The sequence below is a fragment of the Macrotis lagotis genome, chromosome 7 (genome assembly GCF_037893015.1).
Source record: "Macrotis lagotis isolate mMagLag1 chromosome 7, bilby.v1.9.chrom.fasta, whole genome shotgun sequence".
In the NCBI taxonomy this organism is placed as follows: Eukaryota; Metazoa; Chordata; class Mammalia; order Peramelemorphia; family Peramelidae; genus Macrotis; species Macrotis lagotis.
The window spans coordinates 108790237-108816752 of record NC_133664.1 but is presented as its reverse complement, the minus strand read 5'-3'; the positions used below and the strand labels follow the sequence as shown (position 1 = coordinate 108816752).

At 38.3% G+C, this 26516-nt stretch overlaps 1 protein-coding gene across 1 annotated transcript in view; it reads left to right on the top strand.

Moving 5' to 3' along the window:
• The window catches only part of TBXAS1 (thromboxane A synthase 1), a 237438-nt gene that overhangs the window by 95815 nt on the left and 115107 nt on the right, over positions 1-26516 (top strand). The window contains exons 5-8 of the mRNA XM_074193562.1: positions 1509-1625; positions 20048-20136; positions 22265-22413; positions 25862-25992. Coding sequence (XP_074049663.1) covers positions 1509-1625; positions 20048-20136; positions 22265-22413; positions 25862-25992 — 486 coding nt within the window. The remainder of the gene's footprint in view (positions 1-1508; positions 1626-20047; positions 20137-22264; positions 22414-25861; positions 25993-26516) is intronic.

Genomic DNA, 26516 nt, shown 5'->3' with positions numbered 1-26516 from the left:
TCCAGGGTTGGTGCTTTATCCACTGCGCCACCTAGCCGCCCCTTCCTTAATTATTTAAAACATGATTTTGAGAAAGTATCCATAGGTTTTACCAGTCTGATAAAGGGGTCCATGACACACACTAAAAAAATTAAGAGTTCCTGACCCTTTATGCTCTCTCCAAGATCACCTTATGGGGGCATCTAGGTGGCACAGTGGATAGAACACTGGCCCTGGAGTCAGGAGTACCCGAGTTCAAATCTGACCTCAGACACTTAATAGTTACCTAGCCGTGTGGCCTTGGGCAAGCCACTAAACCCCATTGCCTTGCAAACAACAACAACAAAAAACAAGATCACCTTATCTACAATTTAAGTTCCTTAGGGCAAGAACTATTTTTCCTTTTGTCATTTTATTCCCAGAATTTAACCACATTGCTTTGTAAATCCTAATATAGATGCTTAAAGTTTAAGAAATTGAATTAAAGATGAAATGGCTTGTCCAAAGTCACACAAAATTAATGCCAGAACTTAAAATAGGGCTCCTCAGTGAAGTCTTATTTAACTCCATCCAACTGTTCCCCTAATAATCCACAAAATATAGTTACATCAGAGATTTAGTCTTGGGCTTTTTTTTAGGCAGAAGAACTTAAGGGCAGCTCAGTGGCACAATGGATAGAGCACCAGCCCTGAAGTCAGCAGGACCTGAGTTTAAATGTGACCTCAGACAATTAGCTGTGTGATGTTGAAAGTCACTTAACCCCATTGTCTTGTAACCTTCTTCCCCCCCCCACCAAAAAACTTAACAGTTAAAAGGAAAAATTAATATTTTTGCTTATCTGAAGATAAACCATTGGACTGAAAAGTTCCTAATAATCCTAACACCCCAACATCCCAGGGAAAGATGATAGGCAGATCTAACTCTAGAACAAACCTTTTTTCCTAGATTAATATTGCTTTGAGAAATGAACATACTGATCTGGGTTGAATGGGAGAGGACAATTCTGAATAGCTTGACAATAGGAGGAACTCACTGGACCCACTTCACCCACTAATACTGAACCCCCCCCCCCTTGTTGTATCCAGACACACATGTCAATCCACTCTTGTCCTGAGCTGGTAAATCCAAGGAAAGGGCAGCCCGTTGTCCAAATCATAGGAGTTAAAAGCCAAGCTGAGGAAATATTTGCCCTATTGGTCTCTAGTTTCAAAGGAGGTTCTCTTAATCAATCTTTTCTAAATGGAGTAATGCACTTCACAAAGGATTTATTTTCTGTGATCAAGGACACACTGCAACAGGGTTGGAATCAGAGCCAGCAATGATCACCCCATTAGCCCCCACTCATGTATCTTGAGCCTCATTTACAGCAAACCCTTAGATCATTCCTCTGTCTCTGCCCAAGCACAGTCTACTAATTTGTGGATCATTGATGGGCTTTAGCCTTGACGTTTTATAATAAACTCATCTTGAAGCAAAGATAGACTGTCTTGGCTTTACTCAGAACCCTTTTGCTTTTCCCTTTTGACCAGATGTCAGGGATGGAGACCAAGCCGATTGCTGACAGCATCCTATTTTTGAGGAACAAGAGATGGAAAGAGGTCAGAAGTGTGCTCATTCCTGCTTTTAGTCCAAAGAGACTGGATGAGGTAAGATACAGAAAACGGAGTAGTATCAGCTGCCATGAGGAATAGAAATCTGCTGCCCAAAACTTCATGGAAAATTGTGTCAATCTTTCATTACTGCATTAAGTGGCAAATCCCTTTGATATGTCCAGTCCCGAGTCTTTCAAACATGTGGCCAGGGACTGGGCATGAGAATACACACACACACACACACACACACACACACACACACAGAGGGATTGGACAGAAACAAATCTGTGCCACAAGATGGGAGATAGCATTGTTCTTGTCAATACCTGCTGGACCTGATCTTGATTTTCTCAGGTATCAGAAGGTAAAGAATCTAGGCAATCAGAAGTTCCTGAACCATGACATAATGTTTGACACAACAGAGGAGTTCTGCCAAATCCAGTAGGCTCATTAATTGATTTCCAACAATCAAGAGTATCCATTTTGTATATAAGGTCTCATATTTCATATATATGTACCCATATGTATTATAAATACATAGAGAGAGAGAGAGAGAGAGAGAGAGAGAGAGAGAGAGAGAGAGAGAGAGAAGAGGTGGGGGGAAGAAAGAGATAGGAGAGGAAGAGAGGCAAAAATCTTAGTGCAGTTGTAAATATTAGTAGCTTAAAACTTCACTAAGACTTCTGAGACATCCTTTATATATGCCCTATATACTATATACTGCTCTATAAACACCTTTATACAGTGCTTTTATAGTTTACAAAGGACTTTATACAAATATCTACTTTATCTTCACAACAACCTTGTGAGGTAGCTAGGATCACAGGTTAAGTGATTTACCCAGGGTCACAAAGCTAGCAAGTATGTGATGCTGGATTCAAACTCAGATCTTCCTGATTTCAGGTCTGGAACTCTCTCCGCTTATTCTTCCTGTATTTGTGTATATGTCTGTGTGTGTAGATTCATATACATGTTCTCATATAAGAGACAGTGTCATGCATTAGAAAGAGCCGGCTTCTCAGTCAGAAATACTGACTTCAAGTTCCTCCTCTTATATGTACAGCCTTTGTAACCCTGGACACACTAGTTGATTAACTTCTGAATGATCTGGGCAACTCAAAATTGCAGGCTTCAAAACTTGTCAAGATGCATTGATAAAGGGAATTTCTTTACTGGGAATTCGCAATGAATTAAAAACCAAAGACAGCTAGGAGGTACAGTGCCTGGACTGACTTGCTATCTATATGACCCTGGGCAAGTCTCTTTATCCAATTACTACCTCAGTTTCTTCATCTGTCAAGTGAGCTGGAGAAGGAAATAGCAAACTACTCCAGTATCTTTTCCAAGGAAAACCCCAAATGGGGTCAGGAAAGAATTGGATAATACTGAAATGACTAAAAATAACATATATGTATGTTTCTATATGTGCGTGTGGATGGAAGTAGGGAGAAGGAAGAACAAGTAGGAGACCACTGATAGATAAACAGATATAAATATAAATATGTATATAGAAAGTGTAAATATCCTTATATACATTTGTATATATATATATATATATGCATACCCAAGCATACACATATGTATGTATAAATGTGTACATGTGTTACTTTAATAGCTTAAAACCATTAAGATTTTTAGAATATCGTACATACATACATATAGACAAGAACATACGTACATGTTCTTATATTCATCTACTATATATATTCTACAAGGACAGGTATATACACATACAAACACCTGTAAGTTTTAAGGTTGAAATTCACTGTGGTAACCAAGAAGCTCTATCACTTCTAATTATTTACTTTCCATTCCTATTACAAAGGTTCAACCAGTTAGAATGAATCTCAGAAAGAGAAAGAGGACAGATGTATATCCTCCCCCATCTCATGTAAACTGCTTGAGGGTAGGAGCTACTGGGAGAGAGGGGGATTGTCTTTATATCCTGAGTACCTAATATAGCTTCTTGAATAAACTGGAAAATTAACTGATGCATTTTGAACGGGATTGGGTTGGATTGGAGTGGATGCAGTCATCATTTCCTCTAGTTGTTCCCTCCCTTGAAGAAGACACATCTACTTTTCTGAATTCAGCAAACACATTTCTTGGGAATGTATTTTAAAGTTGCTCTGCATGATTTGTATGGCTCTGGCCATTTGGATTGGAGAACATTCGCAGAATTGCAGGCATCTCCACAGTGTGGTTTGGCCTTTAAATTTTCATAGTTAAGCTCTTCAGATTAAAGCATTGAATGTTCTCAAAGTGGAGCACCATTTTCCAAGAACATTACTGCCAGGAGCTTTCTCCAGGCTATGCCAGCCTTCAGCAGTCTATTTTTAATATTTAGTTTTATTTCTCAATCCTTTAGTTTAGACCAATAAAAATGAAAGTCATTATAACCAAGTGTGGTCGGGGTAATAAATACTTCAGAGTCCAAAAATACATTGTCTCTGCCTGACCAGACGCCCATTTTCTCGAAGTGTCCCTGCATTTATCTACCAGCAAGAGACCATTATCCTGTGACAAAGTTGTATTCCACTGACACCCAATCTCCTAATTAAAATCAGTATAATGATGGACTGTTTAAGCTCTAGTTAAAATCTTCCTTTTCTATTTGCATTTAAAAGGAAATATACTCCTTCCTGGGTTTGGGGGGGGGGGGTGATGGACCCAAGTCTGGGTTATAATTTGGTTTTTCATTGGCAAAAGCTTTTGTGTTCTGCCTGACCACTACTGAGAGCAGCACATCTATCTAAATGTACCCAACTGCTGGGGGGGGGGGGGGGAGGAGGGGGGGAGTGTTGCTTAGCAACACCAGCTGTCACCGCCTCCTCATGGTGAATGCCGATTGGTCACAATGTTTGATAGGCACTGCTGTGTTATCAGAATGATGATCATCTTTGGTTCAACATGATGATGGCTGCAGTTGTTACTGAGCTGACAGAATTTTTTCATAGAAATTTGGAGTTTTCAAAAGAAAAACATCCCTTCAGTGCTTCTTCAACAAAAGCTCTTATTGGAATTCGGTCTTTCCTTAGGTTAATGGAAATACTATCTATTGATTTTCCACTGAGGGGTCAAGAGTTGAGTTTCTTTTTTTCCCCCAAACAAGCCAATTTAAAAACAAACATAAAAAAAAAAGACACAGAGTATCCAACTTCTTTTGGCTTCATATTTTTCACAGGATAGTAACAAGAACCTTGGACTAAAAGTTAGATCTGAATTCTAGTCTTGCCTTTGATATTTATCAGCTGGGTGACCTGAAAGCCCCCAAAGTCTCAGTTTCCCTCTTTGACCCTAAAGTAGCATTTTTTGTTTGATTTTTTTGCAAGGAAATATTAGTGCAACCTGAAGTCTTTTCTCAGCGCCCCCTCCTAAGTTTCAGTTTCTCTGACCTCAAAGGAATATTATTGCTCAAAACTAAGAAAGTATTAAGCCTCTGAGGCTCGAATTGAACTCAAGTCCTCCTGACTCCAGGGCTGATGCTCTTTCCACTTCACCACCTAGCTGCCCCAGGAGCACTATTAATAAGTGATACAATGATATTCTCAAGGTCTCTCTGAAGAACTTTGGGATTGATTATGAGACATGGGAGATTGTGGCACAGGATAGTCCTTCATGGCATACCTGCCTCAAAGGTGCAACAAAATAGAACTGCGGTCACTCAAAAGAAATGTGAGATGTGCAAATTCAGAGACATCCCATGGACTGTTAATGCCCAACCTGAGCCTTCTGAGATTATATTGGTCTGATAGGGCACAGGCAATCAGGCTGTACCTTGACCCCAACATAGTGACCTCATTTTGATCCTCTGAGAATGAAGGACAGCAACCACTGTTAATATCACATGAAATAATGCATATTGAAGCACTTCGCAAACTAAAGTACAATGCAAACAGTAGATATTGAATCCACTGTTATTTATTATATGCTCTCTTTTAAAATTAGCCAGTCAATAAGAATGACATGCCTTCTTTAGGCTAAGCACTAAACTTTCTTGGGAGAAAACAAAGGCAAAAATAAAATAGTCCCTGATTTCAAAGAACTTATATTCTATCAGAATGGAATTATTTAAAATATGTCCCCAAACCAGCTAACCACAGTGATATCTCCATGATACTCAATAAGATAAATTATGAAAACACTTAATTATTTCCTGATCAATGCTCATAATTTCATAACCCCAAAAGTGACCATAAAGATAACCTACAGATCAGATTCTCTACTGCAGAGGTCTGCAAACTACAGCCTGTTGTCCAAATCCAGCTCACACTAAGTACGGTATCATTCTTAGCTCAAGGGCCATACAAAAATAGGTGATGGGTCAGTCCCTTTTGTCAATATGGCGAGGGCTATTTTTCCATTCATACACAAGGAGCACATCTTCCTTGGAGCCAACTGGGTAACTCCATTCCATAAATGTTCAGGGGTTAATGAATTATGTACTGAGAATTTGCTATTTTAAGGTTGTGGGGTTTAGAAGCCAACTACATCAAATATTACATGCCATTAAGTGACAGAAAGCCAAATGTGTTTTTTCCAAGGCAAAGGGGATATGTGGTCCAGTAGATAAAGCCTTGGACTTTGGAGTGAGGAAGACTTGAGTTCAAATCCCACTTCAGACATTTACTGTGTGACCCTGAACCTTTTTGTGCCTCAGCTTCATCATCCAAGAAATGGTGAAGATAACACTTTCCCTACCTACCTCACTGGGGTCTGGTGAAGATCAAAAGAGATAATTGATGTGAAAGGACTTTGAAAAATATAAGATATTGTACACACACAAACTATAATTATCACATGAGTTTTTTGTTTGGAGTTATATCCTCTAGGCTAATTTTGTTCCTTTGAAGTCAAATATTCTAAGAGAAAATGATGGGCTTTGACATGTCAATGGAACCATCCCCATGACCCTCTCTTGCCCAGGGCTAATTGTTTTTTGGGTCCATAGGCCCAGAACAACTGTTAGGTGGGATTGAGGTGTGTGACTTGGAATCATAAAAACTGAAAGGAATTTGAGAAATCATCTATTTCAACATCCTCATTTTACAGCTAAGGAAATTGTGACAAAGGGATATCCTTTATTTGCTATGGGATGATTTGGAAAGGCAGTATATGCTGATGAACAGAGAGCTAACTCTGGAGTCACAGAATGAGGATTCAAATCCTACTCTGACACTACCTGCCTTTATTTAACCTTTAGTGCCTTATTTTCCTCATCTGTAAAATTAGGCAAATTGAATTAGATAATTTATAAGGTTCTTTTAGGTCCTAGATAATATAATCCTATGAACTGAGTGTTGGGCTGCACAATCCTTTTTTTTTCCTTTTTTCTGGGTGAATCAGCACAATTGAAATAACATTTTAATAATACATTGAAGGAAGAATATAGTGACAGAATAGAGATATTCCAAACAATTCAATGTGGTACAAAGGAAACAGTACTGAATCTGAAAGAAAAGGACCTGGGTTCACATTCTATTCTAATACTTACTTCCTGTGGAATTAAAAAAATGATATAGTCTCCTCATCTATCAAATGAGGGAACTGGACTTGATTTCCTCTGAGGGATTTTACAGCTATCTAATGTAAATTATGACTCTATAATATGACTATAATAATTAACGATCCCAAAGAGGAAAGATAGAGAAGAGGGTAGCATCTGATGAAGTCAGTGTGATTGCAAGTCAAACTCTCAGATTTTGAAAAGTCACAGCTAAGTGACCAACTTCAGGAGAACCTAAGTCAAAACTGACCTCAGACACTTACTAGTTCTGTGACCCTGGACAAGTCACATTGCTCCCCACCCCACCCCAATAAAAAGAAAAAAAGAAAAAAGAAAAGAAAAGCCACAAGCAAAAGGTAGAAGGACAAGGGCTTCATGAAAAGAGAATGAAAAAGGGTACCATAGCCCTTATAAGAATAATGACAAGAAGATTAAAAGCCTACTATGAAATAAACCTCATAAAGGGAAGAAAATGATCAATAAAATAAAAACCTTTTGTAAAATTATCTTTGGGAGCAAAAAGAAAATGGAAGGCAGAGGTCATATTTCTTGAGGACCAAATCCAACATCAATGTTGTTCAGTCATTTCAGTATCTTCAGGACCCCTTTTGGGGTTTTCTTGGCAAAGGTACTGGAGTGGTTTTTACCTTTTCTTCTCCAGATCATTTTACAGATGATAAAACTAAAGTAAAACAGGATTAGGTGACTAGCCCAGAGTCATATAACTGGTAAATGAACCTAGATTTGAATTCAGATTTTTCTGCTTCCAGGCCCAGTTCTTTATTTACTGTGATGCCTACCTAAACATCAATAGCCAGTTAATAAGAGAGTGCTGCTTTCAATGAGCTCCTATCTTCAAGGCCAGGTGCTTCAAACCCAGCATTCTGATGTTGAAAGAAATGGCTCAGCATCCTTGTGGTCAGTCTTTGAGAAACCAGGGAGAACAGGAGGGAAGACAAAAGTGCGTTCTGACAACTACAGTCCTGTAGAATGGAGGGTGCAGGGGACTGAGCATTGAATAAGATGTTGTTTGCATTGGTATTTAGATAAAAATGAGATGCTCTCCCAGAACAAATATGGGTTCATTAAGAACAAGTCACACCACACTAGCCTCATTTCCTTTTGATAGTGCTTATTTTCTAATTTGTTAGATTGGAAGATGCTATCCAAATTTTTAAAAAATCTCTTGCCATGGTCTTTTGTGATTTCTATGAGGATAAGATGGTACAATGCAGAGAGAGTTACTGTACAATTAGGTATATTCACAACTGGTTGGGCAGTTATATCTAAGTTATGGTGATTAATATGTCAACCAGAAGGCGATTTGTAGTGAAATGACAAAGCAAGAGAAAAGATAGGCAGGATTCCTTGGCATAAAATTTTAGAAGAAAGAGGGATGGAAACTTTCAAGAACAGAATTCTAATAACATAAAAACTATTCTGATGAGAAAGAAAAAAGGAAATTCTTCAAAGTGTTTGATGTGGATTCACATGCAACTCATCGTCAAGTATAAACTTCTCTGGGGCAACTAGGAGTGCAGTGAATAGAGTACTGTCCCTAGTGTCAGGAGGATCTGAGTTCAAATCCAGCCTGAGATTCAATGCCTTCTAGCTGTGTAACCTTGAGCAAATCCCTTAACCCCACTGCCTCACCAAAAACAAAAAAAAAACAAAAAAAAACACAAGAAAGAAACAGAAGACAAGCTTCTCATTAGCCCTCCTTGAGGGCAGGGTCTATCTTTTGCCTCTTTTTGTGACATTATTTAACCCATGCTTGGCACTATTTAGTACTTAATAAATGGTCATTGACTTATGGACTCAGTTAGTCAGTCAATAGACATTCATTAAGCACCTACTATGTGCTGGTTTTGGAAATGCAAAGACAAAAGAACACATCCTTATCCTAAAGAAGTTCATCTTCTACTGTGGGATTTAACACTTAACAGATAAATATATACAAGCCACTTTTTAAAAAAAAATTCAAGTTTATCTATGTGGTCACTTTTTGCTTTTTTTGCTTTGTTTTATGTAGAATATCCAATCCATAACTACCTTAGCAGAGAGTGAGGGAGTTAGTATGGTCAAAACATTCATCTCCTGGAGGTCTCTCCAAATTTGGAGGACTGTAAGACACCAAATCCCTCAGAGTTGGCCTTTAGCAAGTGTCTCTTTATTACAACTTGCTAGGGCATGCCTTTCATTGCCATAGGCTTTTTGAACCAAAGACTGATCCCAATCTGGTTCCACAACTACCACTGCCATGCTGATCCATCAAATAAGACTTCAGAGGGAAAATATTTTTTACAGTAATCTTAAGTAGACTGGGATAAAGACATAAAGAGCATGTTTATCAAAACTGCAGATGACAGAAATCAGGGAGGATGACAGGCTCAATATTTAAAATTATACTGGCAGACTGGAATAATAAACTAAAATCAACACAATTACATTTAACAGCTATAATGCAAATTCTTGCATTTAATTTTTTAAAAATTCCACATATATAGATTGGGGGAGACCTTGCTTGATTGTAATGTGCACATTTATTATCTATCATTTATTGAGTGACTAATATATTTGTGATCTAACTGTTTAGGGCACAATATATAGTATTACCTGCTGCCAAATAGCTCATAAATTGATGAAAGAAGAATGCATCTATATCCAAATGATCATAATACAATGCATAAGAGAGGTATAAAGTGACATCAGACTTTAGATAACCCTGAAGTACAAATAGGAGACACTACATTGTGGTGAGAAGGAAGACTTCAAGCAGTTGTCGCTTGATCCCCAGATCAAGGATGAAGGATTGAAGGATGGATAGGATCTCAACAGGTGGAGACAGGAAAGGCTTCTCAAGAGAAGTGAATTGGCACAAGCAGATTCTTAGTCAAGTTGGACCCTCAAAAGTCCATTCCAACCCAGAGCTTCTGTACTCTGGTGGAAAAGTCAAATACGATTCTTGGGTTGGGAACCCAACTGAGAATCTGGGTAAATAGTCTTGCCCTTAATAAAAAAAAAAAAAAAAAAAGTCAGGTCATTCAAAACATGGAGGTTTTTTTGAAAAAATGTAATGAGTTTAGACACATTGAGTTTGAGATGGGGTCAACAGGGTGGGGAGGGGGAAGAGAATTAGTGTTCTATTTCTGGAAGGCAGTTGGAGATGTCAGTCTGGAATTTGAGAGAGAGATTAGAGCTGGAAATATCAGTTTGAAAGTCATGAACAAACTGCCAATAATTGAGGTCACAGGAAGTGATATATTTGACAAGGATAAAAGTTTAGAGCAGGAGTTCTTACCTTTTTGTGTAATGGATTCCTTTGGCAGTCTGGTGAAGCCTGTGGACCCCTTCTCAGAATCAGATTTTTTAAGTACATAAAAAAAATAGGATTAAAAAGGAAACCAAAGGCTAGTGAAAATTAAAATATGAGTTCATGAACTACCTGAAACCTATTCACAGATAGATTGAGGGTTTTCGGGCCTCCAGATTAAGAACTGGTGCTTTAAAGAGACAAGAGGCCCAAGGCAAAGCATAGGGAGAAGATTCACATTTAGGAGATGGAAAGAGAAGGAAAAGGTACAGATAAGGAGGGGTCAAAGAGGTAGAAAAAGAACAGAGCAGAATCATGAAAACTAAAGAAGTAGAAAATATTTTTTTAATTAAAAAAGAGGGGATACTCAAATGCTGAAGAGAAACCAATGGCAGAGAAATACTGACCTAAGATTCTGCAAGTGACTTTGGAGAGAATCATTTTATCGGATAGTAGAGTAGATGCCAGTTTATCACAAAGTGAGACAATGTTATAGATCACGCTAGATTCTTCATGGTAAAAGAAAAAGCTATTGAAAGGGAGGCTAAAAAAACTTGAAATTGAATGAATGTCCAACAATTGTGGAATGGCTGAACAAATTGTGGTATATGTATGTTATGGAACAACAGGAGGGTGAGAATTCAGAGAAGCCTGAAAGGATTTGCATGAACTGATGCTGAGTGAGATGAGCAGAACCAGAAAAACATGGTACAACCTTAATAGCAACATGGGGATGGATGATCAATATTAATAGATTTGCTCATTCCATCAGTGCAACAATCAGCACAATTTTGGGGTTTCTGCAATGGAGAATACCATCTGTATCCAGAAAAAGAATTGTGGAGTTTGAACAAAGACCAAAGACTATTACCTTTAATTTTAAAAAAAAAGTTATCTTATTATGTAATTTTGCTATCTCTTATACTTTATTTTTTTTCCTTAAGGATATGATTTCTTTCTCATCACATTCAACTTAGAACAATGTTTACCATGGAAACAATGTAAAAACAGACTGCCTTCTGTGGGGACTGGGGGGAGGTAAGCGAGATTAGGGGAAAAAATGTAAACTTCAAAATAAATAAATAAATAAAATTTAAAAAAAAGACTGGGGGGGAAGAAAAAAAAGGGAGGTCAAGTAAGCAATGTTTGCACCAAACTGGAATCAAAACTACTCATGTGACTTCAGCTGCCAGTGCACAGAAAGCAAGAGTTCCATTGAATTTTATAATGATCAGGTCATATTGTTTCCACACTTGAATAAACTCAATACACAAAAAATTTACTTCCTTTGGATCATCTTCCAAACAATGTCCAAATGCAAAGGCCAGGAGGAACAAAAGTCATGAGAATTGGGTTTTGGCTACAAGGCTCAATAAATCTAGGCTAAGTGCTCCAAGGAAGTCTAATAGTATCTGCTTATCCCTGAACTGTGCATTTTGGAAACAAATGAACAGAACTACCCATCAATGATAGATACTGCCTATTGAAACTCCATGGCTAGCAAACATTCAAGCTATGCCTAAATGAGCGTCCACCAAAGATTTCATGGAAGGAGTCTCTGAATTGGATAGGTGCTTTGAATAGATAGACGATTGAGCTCTGAAGTCCTTTCAAACTCTGAGATTCCATAATATAGTCAGAAAAGTGAAATGTGTATCTTTGGGACCAGGGCAGAATTTAGAAATAAAGATTTTAGAGATGAAGACCATTTTCTGTATTTATGCTACCTATAACCAGAATAGATTATTTTCTAACCTAAAAGCAGGTTTTAAATAAAGCATTTAATGAATTTCAATAGTTACTGAACCAGATTTTTATATTTTATTAGTCATCATGAAGCAGGCAATAGTCCATCATTAGTATGTATGCATCATGGAGGAACACTGCAGATGAATGATAAACTGAGTCCAGAATTGGGCAGAAAAAGAAAGAAATTGTATTGGGTCTCATATGATTTTCAGGAATCCTAAACTTCTAAAGTCTTCCTTTTGGATTTGATTTTTTTTAACACCAATTTAGAGTCCTGTGGCATGTGGATATGAACATTGTATACAAGGACAAAAATATTACCCCCACCCCTACTCCCATAATCCTTTAGTCTGCAAATGGCTCATTTCCTTATAAATATTCTCTCTCTCTCTCTCTCTCTCTCACCCTCCCTCCCTCCCTTTCTCTTTTGGCAAGGCAATGGGGTTAAGTGCAAGGTCACACAGCTAGGCAATTATTAAGTATTAAGTGTCTGAGACTGGATTTGAACTCAGGTACTCCTGACTCCTGGGCTGGTGCTCTATCCATTGCACCACCTAGCCACCCCATAAATATTATCTTAATGGTTTCAAAGATAATCTATTAGATATTATCTGAAATTTTCACAGAAATTATGAAAAATTTTAAAACTCTCTCTCTCTAATCAGATTAGTACCATCCTGAGATAAACCAAGAAAATCTCTTCTCTGAGTTAATTTCCCCGTCTCAAGCCGCAAACATATATATATATATATTTATCTATACACACATACATACATATATATATATGTATATATAGAGAGAGAGACAGAGAGAGAGAGACAGAGAGAGAGAGAGAGACAGAGAGAGAGAGAGACAGAGAGAGAGAGACAGAGACAGAAAAGACACCTAGGCAATACTCATTATTAATGGGTATGTAATTTATTAGTAGTGTCAATAAATAAAACCAAATATTTATTTAAATAAAGTATAGGCTGCAATTCGACTTGCAACCAGAATCATCTTTGTGTTCAGGGAAATCACAAGAAAGGAGGGCCTGACTGAATTTGCCTCTTACTAATTGGCACAGTTGCCATTTGGTCTCAGCTCTAGTCTACTTTTGTCCTCTCTCCTTTCACTCTCTGGTCCAGACATTCATCTACTTAAATCTCTCCCTCTTCTCTCTGCCTTTCCTGTCTGTTCCCCAAAACACACTGCAGTCAAAAGATAAATGGAGTTCTCCTGACAAACTTTTCAGACTGCCCATTAGCAATCTAAGCCCAAGGATTCTCGATCCTCCTAGGAAAGTCTTCCAGAGTATTTGTGATCTCATTACAGGTACAGCCTGAGTATCCAAAGTCTCTGTGATTCTAAGTCTAAATAACCCTAGGCTACATTCATATTCTCCTGGCAGTGCTAGACAGCTACAAATCATGGTCACAGCATGCTCTCTGATGAGTCAAAATTGAAGGTGACCCAAAGGGCAAAGAAAGACTCACAATGGGTGTAAATAGGCTGCAGTGTAGTGGCAAAAAGAACTTACAGATGAGAAATGGTATAAAAGATGCTATTCGTGACATGCGTGACCAGATAAGGAAGTGGATACAGCAAGATTCGGAGATAAAAATAGACCGACGGCCGGAGTGTCACACCAGTGTCCATTAAATATTAAAAGGACTGGAGGAGATACTACAGCATATTGGGTAGTTTATAGAGGATTTATGGAAGAAACATGCCCAGAATCACATAGAAGGAAAAAAGCATTGATGAATCAATCAACAGGCATAGATTCTATTCCTATTGGGTTCCTGGCACTCTGTTTGGGAACTTAGATTTTACCTAATGAGCTGTGATCTAAATTCCAGTGGCAGGAGGAATAGTCACATCATGACTTAATGAATCTATTGATTTAATGAAATTATAGCTATAACGCATTTAGTGTATTTAGTAGCCTGGCACATAGTAGGAATTTAACAAATGATTGATCCCTTTTCTCTCTTCCTCCTATCATTGAAGTATACAGTATTTTCCCCAAGTTCTTTCTTCTTTCCACTTTTTAACATAATTTCACAAGATTTACGTAGGTTAAAGTAGAAACTGGCAACTGGTGTGACACTCATAAACTTTCCTTACTTTTTCTGTCTCTCTGCTATCAACCTTGAATTCAACCTCAGCTCTCCACTCTTCCTCATTTTACCATATCATACTGGCTGCCAAGCCTTATCAGTTCTGGCTCTACCACATCGTTTAAATGTGTCCCCTTCTCCCCACTCATGTGGCTGCTAACCAAATTCAGATCTTTATGAAATCTCACCTAGACTACTCCATTAGTTGCTTAATAGATTTCTCTACTTCTAGTCTCTCCCTTCTCTAAACCACACTCTACAGCAGAGATATCAAGGACAATCCAGTGGCAATTTGTGGTGAACATATAACATTATTGAGTGTAGCCCAAATCAGATTAAATGTAATTTGGAAGTACTTAACAAATAAATGAAAATGCAGTATAAAACATAAATAATATTAATACGCTTCCAAATGTAACCCAAACCAGATTAAAGTGTAATTGGAAAATATTTAATAAAATGAATAAAATACAACAGAGCATAGATAATGTTAATTAGTGGTTCGCTGTGTCATTGCATTCCTACAGGGATCTTTATTACTGTTTAGTGGCCCCTGTTTCTATCTGAGTTGAGACCACTGCTCTACATAACTAACAAAAGTTTGGGATTGGGTTGCATCCTGTCAGTCTCCAGTTTAAAATCCATGAATGGTGATGTTGTAAATATTTAACAGCTAGCTCTCTGAGGGTAAAAATAAGGGCTCACATTACACTTTTAAGTTTAACTTGCATTTTTAACATTTTCTTCAATACTTTTTTAAGTCTTGAAAATCAACAAAACAATAAATCAAGTCCAGATCTGGAACCATTTACTAGTTTCCCAGAGGTGACTCTAAGGCACCAGTATGAATGAAGTGGCTACTGTAGTAAACCTTGTTACTGGTTTCCTTACTTGCATCTAAGATAAAATACAAATTCCTCAGTCTTATCTTAAAGCCCCCTGAAGTCCTATTCTGTTTTCCCACCCTCATTTCACATCATTTCCCCTTCATACACTCCATGTTACATACAAACTGGGTTATTAACTATCCTTGAAATTCAACTCTACATCTCCAACTCCTGTGCACTTACACAATATGTTTTCCACATCCAAAATTCATCATCTCCTTGACTTTGCCTCTCAAAATCTTTTGTCTTCTTTCAGGACTCAGTCCAGGTGCTACCCCCCTCCATAAAGACTCTCTTGATCACCTTTGCTGGTGGTGTGCGTTCTCTTGTGTTCGTGTTCTCTCTCTCTCTCTCTCTCTCTCTCTCCTCTATTTAACTTACTAACTAGCTCTAGGACCTTAAGCAAGTCACTTATCCCTGATTACCTTGAATCTAGAGCTATTTCCAACATCCTGGTTCACATCTGACCACTAGACCCAGATGTCTCTGAAAGAGAAAGTGAGGTTGGTGTTTAGTACAGCCCTCCCTTCACTCAAATCTAATTCATGTGCTTGTCATGGTATCACCTCCCTGATGTCACAGCCTTCTTCAAGAAAGGACAAATATCATCATCATCATTTCATTTTATACACATATATATACCTCACTTTTTTTTTTACCTTTTTCCAAGAGAATGTAAACTTTTGAGGGCAGGGCTTAATTAGCTTTTGTTTAATGCCTTGATAAGCACTTATTAAATAATAAATGTTTTGTTGGAGTGGTGTTAGGGACTATTGTGTGTGGTAGTACTGTAAACCTTCAGCACCTGGTGTCCTCTAGCACCAGAGCATTATATACTGGTTGATTGTAGAGTGCCATGGGAAGGGAGTGGGAATGGACCAGGGACTGGGGAGGATATTTAGGCACTTGTATTTAGTCTAATAAATGGAGATCTAGAAGATCTTGGTGGACAGGAAGAACTTCCCACCCCTTCAGCATTCACCTGGGGAAAGGTTAAATGAGTCCAGAAAGGGATTCAACAGAGTTGAATTTAAACCCAGTTCAGATTTTAGATGTTCTATTGTATTTTCTTTGTATGAAAAATTACTTCCATTACTTATCATAGAGTTAGCTTTGACTTTATTCTCTCACTCCCCTCCATATATCTAATCCTTTCCCAAATCCTGTGATCCTATCTCAGTAATAATAATAATAATAATAATAAATATTTAAATGGTGATTTATAATTTGAAAAGACATATATGTATATATACATATATATTTATATGTCATCTCATTTTATATCAACCCTGTGAGGTGGGTACTATTATCTTCATTTTACAAATGAGGAAACTGAGTCTAAGAAAAGTTAAGTCACCTGTCTTAGGGAGGGGAAAAGAAGTGGTTATTAAATCCTTAAGTACTCCATTTAATATTTTACATATATTTCATTTTAAACAATGCTGGGAGGTAGGTTCTATCATGATTTTCATTTTATAACTGAGGAAACTGAGACAGACAACTGTTACATGACCCACCCAGGGGTCACAATTTGAGACCATATTTGAATTCAGATTTTCCTAACTCTGACAGCATGTAATAGCAAGTGTCTAGGCAAGGTTTAAACTCAGACTCCAGAATCTGAGTCTAGGGTTCTATGTCAGCTAGCTGCCTCAGCATCCCTTACCATCACGCCCTTCCCTCAACTCACTACAATTTTGCCCCAGCCCTCATTACCTCTCACCAAGACTCTTGCAGTGTCCTTACCATTTACAATCCTTCACAATGGGACTCTAGCTTACCAGTTTGTGACACATTATTTCTCATCCTAAACCTCATGTTCCAGCAGATGGGTTGGTTTACTATTCTGCATCCATAGTATTTCATCTTCTATGTCTGGAAAATATTCCTTCCCACTTGTTTCCTAGACTCTAAAGGCTGTCTCCTACCTGAAAGAATTCCAGATTCCACCCAATTGCTAATTCTTCCCACCCTACTCCCAAACAAATTATTTTGCATTGCTGTGGGATATAATTTGCATTCACTTATGTGATGCATATTGTTTTACCCCCAAAGAATAGAAACATCTTAAGGGCAGGAACTATTCCTCCCCGTCCCTGCCTCCCTCCCTGTTGAGTACCTAATTCCAGACTCTTACCTTGAATCCCCTTCTCAGACTCCCTCAATCTTTCCCAAGTGAGCATTGGAGGGGCGGGAGACAAGGGAGACAAGGGAGACAAGGAAGACAAGGACAAGTTCTCCAAGATCCCCAAGTACTCCAAGGTCTCCATTTATTTACCAAAACACCAGTGCTTAAATATCTCCCCAGTCTCTAATCTACTCCCACTCTGGTGTCACTTAGTAAGATAAGGCTCTGGTGCTCAAGGACACCAGGTGAAGATAATTTTCAGTGCTCCCATATACAACAGTCCCTAACACTTCCCCCTGATCCCAGCACCTAGCATAGCTTTTCAACTTTCTTTAGTTCTATTGTCTTCCCCCATTGGATTGTAAGTACTTTGAGATAAGAACTTTTTGGGGGGGTCTTTCTCGGGACCTTGGTGCTTAACATTGAGTTTGTCATATAGCCAGTTCTTAATAAATTAATAAATGCTTAGCAGAGTGCCAGGGATATATTGTTTGTTGTTCAGTCATTTTTCAATTGTCTTTCAATTTCTTTGTGATTTCTTTTGGAATTCTCTTGACAAAGATACTGGACTAGCTTTCCATTTTCTTCTCCAGCTCATTTTACAGAAGAGGAAACTGAGGCAAACAAGGTAAAGTGACTTGCCCAGGATTTCATAGCCAGTAAGTATCAGAGGCAGGATTTGAACTCAGGTCCTTTTGACTCTAGCTCTATTCACTGTACCAACCAACTCCCTTCCCCCGACACTTTAGTAACTCCTGAACATAAAAGGCACTAAATAAACCTTTGACTACATCTTTATTTAGCTTATTATGGTTTGTTTTAGTTTATTTTATGTAGTATATTGACTACATAGCAAGTACTTAATCTATGCTTTTTAAAATGAATTAATCTTTCTGACTCCAGGTCTTCAATTCACCAATTCATCCTCTCCCCAAGTGCCATTTGAATACTCCTAAAACATATTAGTCCCCAAATACTCAAAAATCTTTAACCATTTCTTATTGCCTCTAGGATAAAATACAAAATCCTCAGGAATTGAAAGATCTTTCACATTATGATTCCCACTAATCTTTCCAGTCTTATCTCCTATTGCTTCTTCTTGTTCGTGCTCTATTTCAGTCAAATGACTTTCCTTGCTTTTCCCTACAGAACATCCCATCCCTTGTCTCTGTGCATTGACAAAGGTGAAGAACAACTCTTTCCTCACTCTACTTCCTAAAATCTTCATTTCCTTCAAAACCGAGCCCAAGGGCAACTAGGTGGCACACTGACCCTGGAGTCAGGAAGGCCTGAGTTCAAATCCGGCCTCAGACACTTAATAATTACCTAGCTGTGTGACCTTGGACAAGTCACTTAACCCCATTGCCTTACAAAAACAAAAATAAAAACAAACCATAGCCCAGAGGTCATCACCTGCATTTCCAGTTCCCTCCCTACCTTTCCCTCTTGAGATTACTTCTGTATTCTGTATTTTGTATTTACTGTCTGTGTATATAGAATGAAAATGAGATTAAAATATTTTTCAAACCTTAAAATTCTTTATAAATTCAAGCTATTATTATTATTATTTCAGAAAAAATCATTTTTCTGATCTTGTTTCATGAAGTGAAAAATAGAAACCATACAGGAACAAGTCACTATCCTCTATTAGCACCATCATCACTTACCTAATTTATTATTTTCCTAAGTGCTTCAGATACAAAACAGCCCAAAATATGGAGGTTGTTGAAATCATCATTGCTATCATTGCCATCATTCGTTATTACTATTGTTATTATTGTTACTCTTAATTATGCACAATTTAATTACTTGTTTTTAATTTGTTTTCACTTATTATCATATGTATTCTTATCATAGAACCTCCTTGAAGACAAGAACTGCTAATTTTTTCCTTTGTTTTGTAAAGCCAGAACTTAGCTCAATGGCTTATATATATTTGGCACTTATAAATGTTTATTGAATTTATTGCATAGTCCAAGGAGTCATGGGAGTTAGTGGCCCCTCCATCAAGACAGATCATAGTCACCCCAAGCTTTTTGTTTTATTTTGCTTTTTAAGTCCCATTTTGCTCAGGTTGGAAGTTACTACTCATAGACTAATTCTACTACAGATTGACAGTGGAACCTTCTTGTTTTCTGACTTGGAACAGTTTACCCCTTCATATACAACTAGATGGCCTCCTGCTCCCAGGAGCCACATCATGTCAATGCCAAATTTAATATGAATACATGATTGGCATAGCCCACTGCAGCTCAGAACTCCAAAGAGCTCAAGAGATCTGCTAACCCCTAGTTTTCTGGGGGTTAGGATTATAGGCATGCACCACCACAACCAGCTACTACCTTCTAAGTTTCACAGGGTTCCATGAGTTACTATGACCAGAAAAAATAATTCTCCCCTGGTGTTCAGCTTTTTGTTAGTGGGTCTCTCTCTGCACTTATTCTTTATGGACCAAGACCATCCTTGGATTCTTTCTGATTTGTAGACTGTGAAAGCTTGTACTCAATTATCCTGGTCTTAGAGAGCCCAGAAGAGAAGAGAGACAGAGAGATCAAAAAGAAAAGGGAAAAGAGAAGAAGAAAAAAGGAGAAAATGGCATGAAGAGAAGAGAAAAATTCTTATTCTAAGGAGGTCTTGTATTAGACCTTTGCTGAAAGAACTTTACTTGGCAATTACATACCTGAAAATAACAGCCAATGTAGGAAGTTCTACAGACCTCTTCAATTGTAGCTAATTGAGGTCCATTCACTGTACAAAGTGCTTGATTATCCTTAATTTTCTCCTTTTCCAGGTGATTCCCTTAATCAACCAAGCCTGTGGTCTTCTATTGACTCATTTGAAGCCTTATGCAGAGTCTGGGGAAGCTTTTGATATCCAGAGGTAAGGTCAGTCTAGATGGGAGATGAGAAATAACATTTCTCCAAATGAATTGCCATTGCTTGTAACTGTGCATAATTGTTGGACAATTACCTCATGACCAGGAAAGTGCAGAAGGGCTGCAAGTTCAAAAGGGAGCCATAATAAATGACAAAATGGTTGGTGAGGCTGACCTATGAGGAAACAGTTCAGCCAACTTAGAAAGTGGAGCTTGTTTAAAAGAGGGACAGGAACAGGGCTGCCCTCTTAGTCAGGAAGCCTCAACTGGATGGGTTTTGAGATTCTAAGAGCCTTCAGTTGTCTAGGACAGTCTAGAACCCAGAAGAAAGGGAAGAAAGCCTCAGGGGGTCTAGTAACAGCCATCACAGACCCTCTTCAATTTACTCGGAGAGTTGTAGAGTTACCCTTAGGCCAAACAATTAGAGTTAGTGATTTAACAACCTTACTTTTTGGTTTCCCCTAGCAACCCTAAATTTCAGTGTAGAGTAGATTAAAAGTAAAGTCCCTGAGAATTGACAAATGCCAAGGAGAAAAGAGATGAAAGTATCTGTAGTCTAGATTTCGGTCTTTCTAAGCCCTGAAGCCCTTTTACAGAGAGACAAAATAGTCAGAGTCCTGCTATCTGGAGCCATTGACTGGAAGGGTATAAACACCTGGTTTCTTAATAATGATGCCAAACTCAGCTAGAAATGGGGAGGGACCTACAAAAATGGCAAATAAGAATCTGGGCAGGGTCCATATTAATGCAGAAAACCACATATTTTCATTATCTATATTCTCTTACATTTTTATGTATTTCATTAACTATTTCCAAGAATTTTTAATCTGGTTCAGCCTCCTTCAGGAGGGTTGCAAGTAGCTTGACAATCCTGCTCTTCAATGGGAAGGTGCCCATCCAATGAGTCAGCCTATCCAATGATGTCAGCATCACTGGGCTACAGTTCAAATAATAAATAATGTTCATAATACATCCTAGAATAAATTGTTTTTAAAGGATAGAATCCTAGCCCTGAAAAGGGCTTTAGAAGTCACTTATTATTCAAAATTCAGCTCAAATGCTACTTTCAAGGTGGGGAGACTGCTCCCCCAACTTCAAAGTTCTCCCAACTTCTAGGTGATCATTCAAAATAAGATTTGTAAAGCACTTTGCAAACCTGGAAAGGCAACTATTATTATTCATTCTTATTAGCTATCTCATACATACCTATTCATGCATATCGTTTCCCCATTAAAGAGTAAGCTCTCTGAGGGCAGAGATTTTTATTGACCTTTCTCTATACCTCTTGAGCTGAGCACTGTTAGATACAAGTTTTTAATCAATGATTGCTAATGGATTGATTGAGCTGAAAGAAGAGTCCTTTCTTACTAAAGGCAAATTATATTCTATATGTTCTATTTACTAAAGCTAGAATGGTGCCATATTTTAGAAAGATTTCATCCAAAAATGATTCAAATGAAAAAGTTACAGCATTAAAATGATTGCCCCTTAAAACTTTGCTTGTCTGGAAAGTTTGCTTATGTGGAACACTTCATTTCCCCAAGAGGATGTCATATAAATGAAGTGTGATTTTACTCTAAACTTTTGACAGAGAAAACAAACTGTGCACCTACATCAGAGCAGTGAATCAACTCTTTTCATCAAGAAAGGCATAGACCAAGCACAGGTGTTTTCAGACATTTTACCACCAGACCAAATTCTCTTGATTGCTTATGCAGAACTCATTAGTTGAAATGGGGGGGGGGGGGGATTTGTAAATGGCCAATTGAGTGGTAGAATCCAGACAGAATTCAAGTACTGATATTTTCTGCAGGACCCTCTGGAAAGGGAAGTCTTTCCTTCTATTTATTTCTAGACCACAGTATGTTTTCCATAATGTTGTCCATATGTTCTTGGGTCTTTTTCCGGAATGTGCTCTTATTGCCCTAGTTCTTAAAAGTGTTAAAATGATTGTAAAAGGGAAAGGTCATGGCAGTTTGGCATCTTGGTCCTCTTAGTCCTGGGCTTAATCAGTAATAACACCCACTCTGTAGACCATGAAGTTGGAAATGTGTTGGTGTGAAGGCAACTAAATCTGCAAAAGTCCCATTTATCCTTATGTATTATGGGTACTCTGGTTATTCTATTCTGTAGGTGCTATGGCTGTTACACTCTTGATGTGGTTGCCAGTGTGGCCTTTGGATTCCAAGTGGACTCTCAGAAGACCCCTGACCATCCTTTCGTGAAGCAGTGCAGACGTTTCTTTCAATTTTCCATTCCTAAACTTGTTGGGCTTTTAATTTGTAAGTATAACTTCTGATGATGGTAGATAAACTCTAAAGAGTAGCATGGGAAGGTTATTGTAATGCTTAGCCATAGGACATTTTTCAAGGTGGTTGACTGCTAGGAATCCTCCATCTCTTAGAAAAATATAGCAATTACAGGTGACTCTATGGAGTACCTGGCAAATACCTGAGGGATAGTTGAAAGAACTGGGGTTGTTCAATTCAGAAAAGATTGAGGGAGAGACATAGTTTTAGCAGAGGGATTAGATTTGGCCCCAGGGACAGAATTAGGCATCATAGATGGAAATTCCTCAGCAGTCAATTTTTGGTTTGATGCAAGGACCAACTTCCTAACAATAGGACCATCTAGAATTAGGATGGGCTTCTGAGAGTCTTCTGGACAAATCTGGATGATCTTGTTGAATGATGAATATTAGAGAAAAGATGCCCATGCCATGAGTCAGCAAACATTAAGTATGTGCTAAGGGCTGGAGATCCAAGAAAACGCAAAAAAGTACAATTCCTGTCCTCCACCAGCTCAGAGTCTAATGGAGAGGACAACATAGGAATAACTAACTGAAGGTTAGATGACCTCTAAAGTCCATGATTCTGCTGTGCTATCCAGGTTCTTCGAGGAGGTTAGCCTTGCTTCAATCCTGTCTGGTCACTTAAATGTTATATTGTTCCCAATGAGCTGCTATTTGTGGTCTGATTACATGGAGCAGTGGGCCTGGAATCAAGAAACTGTTTGTTTCAGCAATTTGGGGGTGTTTTCAGATGAGAAATAAAGGTTAAAGTTTTTCATTTATCTTTGTGGACCTGATTTTCTACTTAACTATCCTATCTCTATACAATATGCTTTTAACTATTCCAAAGCAGATCTTTGTGAATGCTGTTTTGTTTAGTCATTTTTCAGTCATGTCTGACTCTACATGACCCCGTTTCAGATTTTCTTGGCAAAGATACTGGAGAGGTTTGTCATTTCCTTCTCCAGCTCATTTTATAGATGGGGAGACTGAGGCAAACAGGGTTAAGAGGCTTGCCCATGGTTACATGGCTGGTAAGGTTCTGAGGCTATATTTGAACACAGGTCTTTTTGACTCCAGACCTGGGCTCTATCCACTGCACCAGTTCACTGTCATGGAATCCAGTTTATAACAGACTCCTTTTTCTCCCTGATCTCATCTCTTGTGATTCCCTTCAATCCAGCCAAGCAAACCTTTTTGTTGTTTCCAGGTCAAACATTCTGCCCTCTGCCACCTTTGCTTTTGAACCTGCTTAAGACATATTGTATGGTTTCTTTGGTCCTAAGGCATAAGCCCACTTTTTCTGCTAAACCTTTCAAAATCGACCTTTTAGATAAAGTCTTGAATTTCTAGAAAACATTTAAAAACCAAGTAGTCTAAATTCCATCTCATTTTTTTACAAATGGGGAAAACAGGGCCCCAGTTGGTGAATATTACATTCCCAAGGTCATAATGTTAGGACCAGAACCTCAGTCTTCCGACTCTCAGGCTGTGGTTTTCATGAATTGTTATTTTTTTGCTCCCACTATACCTTGTGGACTTACTTCAATCTTTCAAGAATCTCTGATTTCATCAACTGATCCAGATCTCACTCAGTCCATTAAAAGATGGGTTCTGATGACAGAAAAAATTTGTCATGTGATCAACCAAACACTAGGCTAGTCCTCTGACAAATCCATTGATGATCCAGTGCTTGAAGCTTTTAAAGTTTGGTAGGACCTCCAAGAGCTTGGTCTCTCTTAGCATATTCTCAAAAAAACAAAGAAACTAAAAAGAAAAAACAGGGTCACCTTCACACTACCATGAAGCATCAGTGCAGGATTTCTAAACTACCATTTTTAGTAGTAGACAAATAGGGTGACAAATGGATCTTCCATTGTGTGGAGGGTTGGGTGTAATTTCATTGATTTTTATTTTTAAACCTATTTCTCATTCCCTCCATTTCCTTCCCATTTTCAATCTCCTACCCTTTTAGAGTAGTATTAAAATGTCTTATTTCTCTTTATATTACTGGCAGTTCTGTCCATTCTTATCAATTTCATACATATCTTCGTTCAGTTCATGTTTTTTTGGTCCACATTTTTCTATGGAGCTGTCACTACCTGCATCAGCCCCCTCACTGAAGTTTTAGGTGCTGAGGAAGTCAGGACATGCCTTAGCCCACCTTCTTATACTCCCTCAACCTCAGGATGTAACCAAGCCTGGGTTCACATGTAGAACCTGACTTGGACCTGCCCAAATAACAAGAGTGCACTAGAATGTCCAAGGTCAGCCACATCACCCTTCTATTGCTGCTGCAGCAATAAAAAATAATTCACATTTATAATATCAAACATTTTCAGGTTTACAAAAACACTTTCTTCCCAATAACCCTGTGAGAAGGTAATATGAGTATAAACTGGAGAAAACCTGGTGAATTTTACAAATGGGTGAGCTGAGGTTGCATAGGTGCTATAAAGTTTTCTTATCCCCTTTTTACATATGATGAAACCAAGCTTCCAAGAGATTGATTTGTACAAGGTGGAACAGTTAATAAGTTACCAGAATTGAAACTAAAATCCACATTTTCTGATTCTATGATCAGAGACCCTCTCACTATGTCATGCATTGGGGGAGCCTGGCTCTGAGTCACTACCACAAGCCATATGGTAATATGGTAGCCACCTTTCAATCAAGGTAACATCCTCTGTGATGCTTCTCTTGACCCATGGTCAGAGTCTAAACAAGTAAGCTTAAATCTTTCTCCTTTCCAGGAAGGTGTGGTCTTGACCCATTTGGATTAAGTGGGGAAAGACCTTGTGCTGAGAGCTTGGGGATGAAACAGGAGGTCCAGGTCCATCTAGGGGACCAGTCAGTTATGATGGGAGGCACCCTGCCTCCAGTACAGCAGCCTCTCTTGGCTGGATTAACAGAAGGCAAGAATCACAACTCCTTGTGGAAAGTGACTCCACAGCGAATGAATTAGACAAGTTTCCTGACAGGGATCACTGGATCAAGAGCCAGAAGAGACCTCACAGAACATCTAGTTATTATACTATCACATTTTTCAGTTAAGGAAACTGAGACCCAGGGAGGTTAAATAATGGCTGACATTTATATACCACTTAAAGCTTTTCAAAGTACTTTACATGTTTTGAGTCTTCCTGACGTATGTCCCATCCACTAGCCTACCTAGTTGCCTCAATGTCACACAAGAAGTAAAAATCAGAGACAGGATTTGAATCCAGGTCTGATCCCAGAGCCTCTTTCGATCTTGCTCCAATGTGTTAGAGTATTTGCCTAGTGAAATTCTGTAACCTTTAAATAGGAAAGAAGTATCTGGCTAACCCTTCTGTTGATAGTATACATGACAACAGTTGACTCCCAGGTATATTTGACATGAAACAGTTCCTATTTATTATTCCCCTTCTTTATGGCTCCCTCTGTTTTTCTCTCTTAAGTGGCATTTCCGTCCATTATGATCCCACTGGCTCGAGTTTTGCCCAACAAGAACAGAGATGAACTGAGTGCCTTTTTTAATAAAGTCATTAAGAATATGATTGATCTCCGAGAAAAGCAAGCTGAAGAACAGGTAAAGTATTTTTGTGGTTGAGATAAGACACCTATTATAAAATTCTTTCTAGAAGGCACTAATTGCACATAATAGGCACTTTGGTGCCTATTGAATGAAACTGCTTTTGATCCTCATGACAATGTTGTAATGTAATGAGGGCAATAGGAACTGAACCAGTGGTTTCATGGGTATAGAAAACTTCTTTTTGCCAATATAGGCTGGCACCTTCTCTAAAACTTGTTATTCTAAACTAGGGTGGGGAATCTTTTGTTCTGCCAAGGGTCATTTGGATATTTATACGTCATTCTTGGGCCATACAAAATTATTAATTTGAAAATTAGCCTGCTATGTTTGGCCAAACATTTAATTAATTCATCCCTAAAAAAACTACTAAATTTATTGAATTTCAAATCCCACCTGTGGTTGCCAAGGCAGCATTAGACCAAATGATTTCAGACAGTCTCTGCCCTTGTACTAGAGAGTTACCTAAAATACATAGAGGTTAAATGACTTTCCCAGAGGTCCTCAAGCAGTTAGAATGA